The 12,478-nt window shown below is 39.6% G+C and overlaps 1 protein-coding gene across 1 annotated transcript in view; it reads left to right on the forward strand.

The window, feature by feature from the left end:
* The window catches only part of vill (villin-like), a 123,854-nt gene that overhangs the window by 99,244 nt on the left and 12,132 nt on the right, over positions 1–12,478 (forward strand). Inside the window, exons 12-15 of the mRNA XM_028804203.2 lie at positions 2,758–2,895; positions 7,112–7,270; positions 8,759–8,938; positions 11,468–11,613. Coding sequence (XP_028660036.1) covers positions 2,758–2,895; positions 7,112–7,270; positions 8,759–8,938; positions 11,468–11,613 — 623 coding nt within the window. The remainder of the gene's footprint in view (positions 1–2,757; positions 2,896–7,111; positions 7,271–8,758; positions 8,939–11,467; positions 11,614–12,478) is intronic.

Raw genomic sequence — 12,478 nt, forward strand, 5'->3', positions numbered from 1 at the left:
TGTGTCTATCACCTCAATCTTAAACTGAATTTAAAACACACAGAAATGAAATTTGCTGCATAAAAGGACAGATATATCGATTGATCACAAGGCTGTGTGTCAGGCTCCATCAAGGCTGCGTCCAGTCACCACTCCTGATTGTGGTTTGCATGGACAGGACATCAAGATTGTAACCAAGGATGAGAGGGTGTCCAGTTGGAGATGCTAGGGGTAGCATAGTTACTCTATGAAGATGATGTTGTTCTCTTTGCCATATCTGGCTGTGACCTTCAGCGTGCACTTGAGCGATTTGCTGCCAAGTGTGAAGTGTATGACGATGAGCTCCTCCAAGTCTGAGGCAGTGGCATCACTGGGATCACAGCAGGTGACCCCAAACTGTTTATAAAATTTTTGTATAGTGTTTTAGAAACAGTCGATTCTCCATGGGCTGAAATCACTAAGGGGGACATCTCCCCCTCCCTGTGTGATGCAGTGGTTGAGTCTCCATTAATGTTAGGAGATTACCACGATGCATTAAACGGCCAGGAATCCATGCACTGCATTGTATAAAGTATGATCAACTCTCTGTTAAGGAACTGTATGCACTCAGGGCCTGTGGGGGTGTCAATCCGGCCTTGGTTACTACACTGGGTGACACCAATTCTAGTGACACCCCTGGTTTGAGGTCACAGTTATCTCTTGAAAAGAGTGGATTGTGCTCACCAGGTGAAGGGAGGAACAAATACCATTAGTAGAGGAATTCAAGTAGCTCAGGATTTTGTTCATGAGTGACAGAAAAAGGGAACGTGAGATCAACAAGGAGATTGTTGTGGCAGCAGCTGTTCAGCAGGTGCTGTACCAGCAGGTGGTGCTGAAGTGAAAGCTGAATCTAGAGACCCTCAGTTTTCTGGTCAATCTACATCCCTGTCCTCGTCTATGGTCATGAGCTGCAGTGTTGTGCATGAACTTGTTCAAAAGAGCGCGTCAGGCCTGGTCTTAGGTATTATGGGGCCCTAGGCGAAAGGGGGGTCCAGGGGCCCCCTGAGGGGGCGGAGCCCCCCTGGAAGCTCTGCGAAATGCGTGAAAATTAGACCAAGGAGATGTTTTCTTGTAACGTTACGAGGTCATCACCCTGCGTCCCTTTTTCGCCCGGAGTAGTTAGCTGCTACAATTTAGCCAGTTTGAACTGTTAAACATGCGAGGGGAGGGGCAGGCCAGGGGCCTGGCCGCCGTCGATCCAGGGCCCCCCGGACACGGGGGCCCTAGGCGGTCGCCTACTTCGCCTATGCCTAAGGCCGGGCCTGAGCGCATTCATTGAATAAGCTCATTTTTCTAAAAATGGTGAACTTACTGTAACATCTTTGCAAGTGAAGAACTTGAACGTGAGCTAGTTCAGTTTTATGTGACATTCTAGATCTGGTTTAGGTCCAGATTAAACGTTTTGCCTTACCCTATAATGTAGGGGTGGAGACGAATGCAAATACGGTATTCAGACAGGCGCAAATAGTGGATTTTTTCAAATACACAAATAGTGTATGATTTTTTTGGCGTTTATTTGTATTCAGAAAAAATAACATAAAATCAAATAGGCCCTGTCTGTGTCTGCCTGCTTGTGCTTAAGCTGCACCCCCACTGACACAAGCACACGGTCAAGCTCCGCTTTCACTTTTAGGAAAACATTATACTGCGCGAGGCCACTTTATATTTTTCCCTGTTGGATGTGCAATATATGACACAAATTTTGACCGGCAGTTTAATAAGTTAGTTCACCTACAAGCTGGTTCCACAGTCACCATTTGTGTTACACGGTTGGAAATAGAGCAGTAATTTATTTGTATACTTGCATCTATTTAATTTCTTTTTTGACTGGGAGGATATTAGTATATATGGTTATACGTGTTTGTTGCTGGGTATAACTCAATAAAGTGTATTTAAATAAAAAAGTCTTCATAATTATTGTATTTTATTCAAGAACACTGTAATAGTCTAATATATGGCATACAAAATTGAAAAATGTAAACTCATGGGTCATTTATTCTCACTCCTTAAAAAATACAAAATGAACTGAACATGAACTACAGTAGTTCAGAATTGAAATGGTGAACTATGAACGTGAATTTATTTATTTTAATCTGTGTGAACTGAACTTTGAGCTAGTTCTTGTGAGGTGTGAACTTGCACAACACTGATAAGCTGTTGGTAATGAATGAATGAATGAAATTATAAGTACAAGCAGCAGAAATGAGGTTTCTACACAGGGCCGCTGGGCTGACACTCTATGATATGGTGAAGAGTTCAACAACAGCCTCAGAGTAGAGTTGCTGATCCTACTTGGCGCCCCCGCCAGGTTATTTTCAGTTTTATGCATAGGGACCAGCCCCCTGCAACCCTGAACTGAATTAAATGAGAATGTTACCAAATACCCTGCCATGGACTGGTGCCCTGTCCAGGGGTTATTCCCGCCTTGCACCCAGTGATTACTGGGACAGGCTAAAGCTGCCCTGTGACTCTGCCCTGGACAAGCGGGTTAAGAAAATGGAAAATGGCTGTTACTTTATATCAGATTATGTTAGTGTTACAATGGATCTCGTCTAATATGCTGAACACTGTGGATTTCAGTATTACTCTACACACTGTGCTTCTCTTTTCATGCTGTGGGCTTCTGTCCAGAGTAAATACCATAATGTACAGCCTACTTCTTCATCTGGGATTTGGTATCTCCTTTCTATTACCCCTTCAGCTAATTATTTTTAGTAATCTGAATATTTTTTCCAACAGGTGTGGAGGATTGAAAATTTGGAGTTGAAGCCAGTTGAACCTAACACTTATGGACAGTTCTATGGTGGTGACTGTTACCTCATTCTTTACACCTACCTGAAGGTCAACAAGCCTCAGTACATCCTATACATCTGGCAGGTAAGACTCAAGGATTCTGTGGTCTGCTGGCCCCCCATGGATGTGTCCCTCAACCCTTTGCACAGTAGGTATGGCCAGCTGGGTATCTCCAATATAATATATACTGGATTTGCAGAGTAAAAAGATCACAACTTTGATTTGACTCTGAAAGACAGACTAAACCTTCAAAATCACTTGGGGGTTTGTCATTGGACTGATGATTGTCAGTACATGGGTTCTAATTATCTTGCAATAATCAAAAAATAATTTCCATTTTCATCATTCAGGATTATCTGATGGCTGAAAAGATAGGCCAATTTAATCTACAGTAATTAGAACATGAGAACATTTTGACGAGAACAGACTGTTCAACTCCATTCCTATGCACCTAATTTCTCAGAAATAACCATCAACTCAATGATAGTGTTTCACTGCGACACTTGCATAATTTCACAATAAAGAGGGGGGAAGCAATTTGGGGTGGAGGGTGATGAAGAATTAAAGCATTCTTGGATTTGAGAAGAAAGGGATTTCCTCAGTTTGGGGTGGATGAAGCATCAAAATATTTGTGGTAGATGTTACAGGATGAGGGTCATATCATTTTTTTTTCATACCTTCTAACAATTGTCATTATACAGAATTGTCTTTTGCTTCATGCCCCAGGTAACTGTCTCCCAAAGATGCTGAACCACAAAAAGCATGGTTCATAGCTAGTGACATTGTGGTTAGTGCTACTGCCTTACAGCTCCAGCAGTCTGTATCTGAATCTTGGTCTGATCACTGCCTGGATGGAGTTTGCACTTTATTGTCCATTCCAACATCCCAAACACATTTGTATTATGTTAACTGGTGACTCTGAGTTGGCCTGTCAGGACCATGTATTTGTGTATGTTTTTGTTTATGTATGTAAAGGGTGATTTTATGCAAAGTCTACCAATCTAGAAGAGCATTTTCTGTAATGTCCTGGCTGGAAAGGTGACTCGTTCAAACACAAATGATGGGGTCTAAACCTACAGCCTAGAGGCTTACAGTCCAAAACCTTAACCACTAGTCCATATTACATCCCAGGAGACATTAAAAGAAAACAAAGGGATCAAATTCAGTATATAGAAGGAAAGAAAGGGAACATGTTTGTCAAAACGTGGAAAAGTGGAAAAGGATAGAGAAAAAGAATATGACACGAAGACAGCTCCTATAAAACAGCAATCACAGCTTTCATGAAAGTGACTTGATAAGATCACTTTTAGGAGGTCATCAGGTGAGGGTGAGAATAAAACCACTAAATTGCTTGTTTCTTTTTTTCCTTAAATAGATATGCAGTGCGCACCTTGTAACATTCTGAGTTGTGATCACTGATGTTCTGGACTTCATAAAAACCTGTGACAATGAACTCCCAGGATCGCAGTGTTTGTTCAACATAACCTTTCTAGAAAGTTTACACTTGGCAGCCGCTATACATAAGCTACATGTCCATGAGAAGAGATGGTCCATCCAGGGACTTTACACTTTCTGAATGTTGATTATGCTTGCTATACCCATCCATCAATCCTTTCTCTGAAATTACTTTATCCGCTATAGGGTCATGGGTGGCATTGTCAGAATCCTCTTCTGAAGAGGATGCCATATTCATTGTAGTGCACCCACGCTCTGGGCCAATTTATTATTGCCTGTTAACCTAATCTGCACATCTTTGGAATGCAAACATGACACAGAAAGCGTCTAGGCTAGGATTTGAAACTAGGACTACTGTAAGGCCACTACATCAATGCAACACATTAATTAAGAAATACACTATTTAAAAACAAATTTAAATCCATATCTGACTCTAACAAGCCTTAAATCATCTACAACAAAGCCACAGCTACTGTATATGGGCTTAAAAAGGAGGAAATATACATCTTGTGTGAATGAACTCCTAACATAAATTCACATAGAAATCAATGAAAAGAATTTAAAATTGTTGTACATTATCAATGCACATGCAATCTACAAACTGGAGAAATTTTGTAAAACCGAGTGGGCAAATATTCCATATGCAAACATACCATTAAAGATCTGTGCCCATAGAGTAGGAAAAAGGTGGAGTGGTGACTCTGAGGCTAGGGATCTGCACTTGCAATCGGAAGGTTGCCGGTTCGAATCCCATAAAATGCCAATAGGGACTCTGCTCTGTTGGGCCCTTCAGCAAGGCCCTTAACCTGCAATTGCTGAGCGCTTTGAGTAGTGAGAAAAGCGCTATATAAATGCAAAGAATTATTATTAATTGGCACAAATGGTTCACAAATCTCAGAGTGAGTAGGAGTATTTTATCAAATTTCCAAATTTAGGAAAATACTGCTCACTTCACCAGGATTTAGATGAGCCCATAATCTGTCCTAACTCATAGGTGCCGTCAGAAGATGGTGTTCAGGCAGAAATCAGCACACAGGTTTTGGCAAAGGCAGAAAGTTTTGAAAATGTTGGACAACAATGAACTTATGAAAAGATACTGATTTGACAGAGATGGAATAATATTCTTGACAAATCTTTATTTTCTCATGTTCACCCCACCTACACAGAGAAGCCATGCTCTGTCAGCCGAAATGAACGTGTTGGGAAACCGTAGCTTTGCAATAATAATGATTTGCGTATGTCACAACCAACCATTTCTTGAATTTTGCACCAAACTTTAAACACCCTTACAATGCATGAGGTATCCCACAGATTTACACACTTCCCTGCCGCTCCACATGAGGTAATGTTAAAGCAAGCTGCATTTATGCAAATTGCTCATTTTCCTACAGTTGTTGGAGTGGTTGATAGCTCGCACATAAAGATTATCGCCTCTGGAGTGGATGAGCTTTCGTATGTGATTTGTAAGTGATATCACAGTATCAACACACAGGTGGTTATGGATGCAGACTGTATTATTCTTGATGTTGTTGTGATGTGGCAACAATTACATGTAGCTTAGCACAATATCCTACCTTATTATGTTGTCCTTCTTCCTCCTCTTCTCCTACTACCTTTAAATATTATTATTATTATTATCTCTCTATTATAATAAAAAAATTCTGGGACATGACGTGACTTTTTCAGACAGATACTTTCACGTCCCGTGAGACAAGACTTTGTGCCAAGAGATTTAACCACGCCTGGGGCCGAAAATAAAAGACAAAGAGTAGATGACAAAGTAGAACGTTGTAAAAAATTCAAAAACGTTGGGGCGATATACATGCAGAGCAGGTTAGAGATAATGGAAGTATGAAAATTCTAAAGTCTCAAAAAAATGATAGTAAAGACCGCATTAGCGCAAACAAATGGAAATTATTACTCAGTGAAATAAAGGAACAGCGAAAAGAGATTGAATATATTGCTCGGATTTAAACTTTAAGTTGGAGACTTGTAGATCATCTAATTCCATCAAGGAAAAGTAATGTTTCTTCCCAATGAAGAGGCGTAACCGCTGCAATTAAAAGATTTGTTGTTTGGTGAAAGTGAAGTCCACTTACGCGAACGGCAGAGACGTGAGGTGGCTGGCATGTAGCGCAGGACTTTTGTTAGGGGCTGGACTTTGGTTGGCAAGTGAAGCGAGCAGGGGGCAAAGCCCCCTAGTTATTAATAATAATAATAATATTTTGTGGTGAAGGCCTTGGTGTTAGTATCAGAAGACAATAAAAAGTGATCATGATTTCCAGGGAAACTACAACATGCCTACAAGTAGCTCCAACTCCTACAAGTAGCTGGGACTGGGTGTAGGATGCTTCAAAACTACTTCTCAGATCCTTTTCTGGGACAGGACGAATTCTTGTCTTAGTCAGACTTTTAGAGCATTTCCAAAGAGTAATTCTAAAATGCTTGGTAAATACGAGTGCTGATGCTGGAATGCTGAAAATATTACATTCTTAAAGACTAACGGGATGAATACTTTTAAAAGGCTGGATTTTTTTGCGGTTTATTGTTGTAAAAATTTGATTACGGCTCACTAAAATGTAGCATATTACTTTTAAATATACAAAAAATAAATGTGTTGAAATTTTTGGTTGTAGTAAAACAAATTGTGGTAGCAGTATGGGATGGTTCAATGCTTTCTACCACTAGATAGATAGATAGATAGATAGATAGATAGATAGATAGATAGATAGATAGATAGATAGATAGATAGATAGATAGATAGATAGATAGATAGATAGATAGATGGATGGATGCTGCCTTCTGTTTCTCATTTTCAAAAATTTTTCTTTATCCCCCAATGCAGGGTCGACATGCAACCCAAGACGAGATCACTGCTTCAGCTTACCAGGCTGTCAACTTGGACAACAAATATAATGGCGAGCCAGTCCAAGTGCGAGTCACCATGGGGAAGGAGCCCCGTCACTTTCTGGCTATCTTCAAGGGGAAGCTCATTGTTTATGAGGTATAGTTGTCACAAATACAATTTTGACATGTTATTTGCAGCACGTTAATTTAAGTTCTTATTCATTCTTTTTCTTTCAGTAATTGATTTGCATAAAATAACAAGAAGTGAAGAGGGTTTAGAAATGGGCATTGGGGCATTTATGAAAGGAAAAATAACTGAATTTCAATTCATAAATATTTTAAAAACATTAAATGCAATGCTTTGGCAGATCTGCTGACTCGGGTGCAGAAGAAGTCTTCATTACTTGTTGGATGTGGAAATAACATCTAATATGATGCAACAATGCAATATTTTTATTTTTACTAAACAATAGCTTACTATTTTAACTAATCTTATGATAAAAAAAACAATGTAATGAAGCAGTTAGAAGCATTCAAAATGATCCTGGCTGATGTAATTATGAAGACATTTATCTGTGGTTTACATTTAAAATGATTTGTATATAAGAATGTATATTTGTATATGTATATAGGAATGATTCTTGTTCATAGTCAAGTAGAATTTTTACCTATACAATTTAATGTGACATCCATTTGGCTTGGAATATCACTTTAATGAGTTTTCGCTGCGTTACCCTTAGTTTAGTTGTTATGGTAGAAAATTCAGGATTATGAACAAAAACTGCAGATGACATATTCAGTGTGTCAGTGTCTACTGAGGAGCAGAATGTGTGCAGCAAGGAAAAGTGAGTGAAGGCTACATGCAGCATATTTGTTGATATGTACTGGGCTGGTGTAATGGTTACAAGTAGGAGCCACGTCACTACCACAGGCCACGCATTTCATGCTTGTTTTTGTAACTATACATGAGTAGAAGATGCATAATGGGCCTTTCTCCCTGTAATTTGTGATTTGCAATCACAATTTTGAAAAACAACTTGGTTTTCAGTATCAGTTGTGACATGCCTAATGCAAAGGATTGTGTGCACCAAAAACAAAAAGGAGATGATTTAGAAATGATAAAATGAGCTCAAAAGACAAGCAAGGGCAAGAATACAGGAGGAGTCAAAGCAAAAATGAGCAATGTGAATCAAAGAGCAAGACAGAAGTTGAAAGCCAGAATCTGAAAAAGATTTCAACCAGAGCACAACAGATTCTAACTCTGTGGTCTGCTTGGAAATAAAGACAACTATCGCTTTGAAGATCAAAAGTTTTTGTATCCACTGAGGGATAAAAGTGACCTCCACTTTATTTATAGTGTAAGTTCTGTTAGGTCACTGGTGCAGCGATCAAAATCATGTGACCTTCAAAACAACTTCATGTAAATAAAATAAGAATATATATAAATGGTATGTTGTTATAAGGACATCCAAGAATAAAAGAAAAAGGACATCAGAATATACACTACAAAATGATTTTCCATCTTCTGATCTGTCTGTAAAATCCAATTCATTCATTAAAAACATATTCTGTTCATGTTCATGCTCATTATTCAAGTGGGCAAAGTGGTCTCCTTTCATCTGTGAACTTTTTATGTTTTTATTAGGGGGGCACAAGCCGTACAGGACCAAAATCTCAAGAAAGTGGAATCAGGCTTTTCCAGGTCAGAGGAACAGATGAATTCAACACTAAAGCTACAGAGGTTCCAGCTCGAGCTTCCTCTCTCAATTCAAATGATGTCTTCTTGCTCAAAACGGACAATATCTGCTACCTGTGGTGTGGCAAGGTATGACGATTTAAGTTAAATGGCACCTTTTCTGACCCGCTGCTAAAAGATTCCTGTTGCTTTATTTGATGATCAAATAAAAGAAAGCTATTAGATAAGATAGATAGATAGATAGATAGATAGATAGATAGATAGATAGATAGATAGATAGATAGATAGATAGATAGATAGATAGATAGATAGATAGATAGATAGATAGATAGATAGTGCCTTTTATCTATCTATCTATCTATCTATCTATCTATCTATCTATCTATCTATCTATCTATCTATCTATTACATAGTGCCTTTTATCTATCTATCTATGTAATAGATAGATAGATAGATAGATAGATAGATAGATAGATAGATAGATAGATAGATAGATAGATAGATAAAAGGCACTATGTAATAGATAGATAGATAGATAGATAGATAGATAGATAGATAGATAGATAGATAGATAGATAGATAGATAGATAGAACTTCATTTTTCCCCAGGTGGAATTTTGGCCTTTTACATAATCTTTTTAAATAAATAAATACATAAGCAGACATGTAATTTAATAAATAAATATACACATATACACTTTGGTCTGAACTCATACCAGAATGACTATAAAGCAAGAAAATTAAAAAGGAAGAAAACTTCTAACTGGGCTGTCACGGTCCAAGTGAGGCCTTATACAAACATATTGGTATAAAGGAGGTCCATTTGTGTTTCTTGATACAATTTTGTGGAATAATTCATTTGCTGAAAGTACTCCGTGTGTCAGAGTGCGGATGTGCAGCATTGTTAGTGCTTTCGTGTTTAAGCACCCAGGGTTCTCCAGGTTCATTTTATGAGTAGACATTACTCAGCCATAGGTTATCAAATGAAAAAACATGTTAGAATTATTTGCAGCAAAACTGAAACTTTTAATTACATATGAAGATAAGAAAAAGATCATTCCAAAGGGGTCTGTTGATTAGTAAAGTCAAAGGTTAAAATGCAAGCTAGAAGACAGAAACAAGAAGCATTGGCACCATCGTGGAAGTTACTGAATTGTGACATTAGAAATTCAAATATCACTGACATAAAATCTGATGAGCAGTTGTCCATGGGGTCACTGAGACTCAGAATCAATGGAGTGGTTAAAAGAAATAAAACATCCTTTCATTCTGGAACATTCATCCATTTTCCAACCCGATATATCCTAATACAGGGTCATGGGGGTCTGCTGGAGCCAATCCCAGCCAACACAGGGTGCAAGGCAGGAACAAACCCCGGGCAGGGTGCCAGCCCACCGCAGGGCACACCCACCCACACACTAGGAACAATTTAGGATCGCCAATGCAACCTAACCTGCATGTCTTTGGACTGTGGGAAGAAACCCACACAGACACGGGGAGAACATGCAAACTCCACGCAGGGTGGACCTGGGAAGCGAACCCAGGTCTCCTTACTGCGAGGCAGTAGCGCTACCACTACCGCCACTGTGCCACCCATTCTGGTACATAGTTTCTTTTATTCCCACACTAAGAATATTTGTAACATAGAACCACACATACAGTATGTCCTCCACACCAACTCATTTGCACTCACCTAACTGGGAAGGAGCCACAGCCACAATGCACCTGCACCTAGGACTGTGGTTTGACTTCACTCAGGGTTGACTGCTACTGTGACTTTGCTTCCCCAATTAGAGAGCATCTACCATAGTCTGTAGTTTCCAGGTGGCAAAATAAATTAACAAGGTAAGCAGAGAAGCAGACACTAACTTTATATTCATTCACTATAGATTTAGCATTCTCAATGTGCCTGAAGCAGAAGTGAAGTAAATGAGCGTGACAATCACGCCATACAACCTGGATGTTTTAGCAGCAAACAGAATTCAACCAGCTCCAGAAAGTGGGACTGCAAGAGTCATCTTATGTCTCTTTTCTTATTTATCTCCATTTCTGACATCTCTATCTCCCTCCAGTTTAACCCTTACTATGGAGCTTACAGCTTGACCCATCCATAGACTCCTACACCTATTATACTTGATACATTTATTTTGGCTATAGCAGCCATCTTAATCAGTGGTCTGTTTATCACAACCACAGCTTTATTGGCTGAATGTTTTTTGGGTTGATGGCCCATCCTCCACACATTTATGGCACTTTCCTGCTCCTGGTACGCTCCTACTAGCACATATACTGTAGCTTTCACCACCATTCCATGCTTAGAGATACTTATCTGATTTGTCTTGCCCATTTTCTCTCTGAATCACATACACACGTGACCAGTCGATACCCCACACCTGCTTTATATTTTATTGTGTGCAAATATGATGTTGTCACTGACAGGACATGCAGTACATGGCAGACACGCGTAAACCCAGTAAAGTAGACACTTGTTGATGTGCTAACAAAGTAAATGTAGCTTTAAATATAAATTTTTCGATTCTAATTAATCACAAACAGAGTTGGACACATTGTCCATCAAATGTCTTCTTCCTTCTGGCTCTGTTTTAACTTTTTGTAATCTTCAGTCCAGTTCCTTATTCATCTCATCTGCCTCTCCAGGGCTGCAGCGGAGATGAGCGTGAGATGGCCAAAACTGTTGCAGACATCATCTCGAAGCGAGACAAGCAGACTGTCATGGAGGGACAGGAGCCAGCTGACTTCTGGGTGGCACTTGGGGGCAAGGCACCCTACGCCAGTGATAAGAGGTACATACTAAGCTTAAATGTGGATGTGTGATAATATGTAAGGGAGTTCAATGATGGTAAGGTACAAACCCACAATGCTAATTTGTATGATGTAGAACTTGGCAGTCAGTTTATGAGAGTAATTATGGTCAGCAGAATACCTTGGTCCATGTGTTATTATTTAATAGTCAGGAGACTACTGAGAGAGGTAATTAGGGCTGACCAGTGTCATATAATTGGACAAAACAAGATAAAGAGGTGGCAACACTGTTAGCTAATCTCAATTTAATACACACATTTATTAAAGAATCTGAAACAAAACCAGATGAAAATGACAAAAGGGAACTAAATGAGTCAGTCGTCTTCTTCACAAAAAAATAGGAAGCTACTCTAGAAGGTCATCTTCTTGCAGTTGCAGGATCCTAACTGAACTCCAAGTTCTGGGTGTTCCCACCTGAATACAGAAGCCCAGGCAGAATAGCCAGGAGCTTCATAATGACAGAGAGAGCGATGCTAAAACTTTACTGGCTGGCAGTCATCAACTCTGAAGGCAAAATGGAAGAACACCATTTCCAGAGGTGAACTGCATGTCATTTCAGAGACTTAAAGATGCCCCTACTGTCCGACACCAGGAACCACACTGCCTCTAGTATGGCATTCTTAGGCCCGGTTTATACTTCACACGACGCGACACATGCTGCAGCGGACGCTCCTGCTACGCAAGCGTTGTAGTGTTTATACTTGCACACATACTTTACGTACTGTAAATCTGGAGGAATCCACCAGGTGGCAGTGCGAGATATTATCACGGTGAGAACAGGTTCGGCTTCTCTGTGTTATGAATTGCCTAGAACACCCATTAAATTCCGATGACACCTTACCGCAA

Source organism: Erpetoichthys calabaricus, chromosome 6 (genome assembly GCF_900747795.2).
Source record: "Erpetoichthys calabaricus chromosome 6, fErpCal1.3, whole genome shotgun sequence".
NCBI classification, from domain to species: domain Eukaryota; kingdom Metazoa; phylum Chordata; class Cladistia; order Polypteriformes; family Polypteridae; genus Erpetoichthys; species Erpetoichthys calabaricus.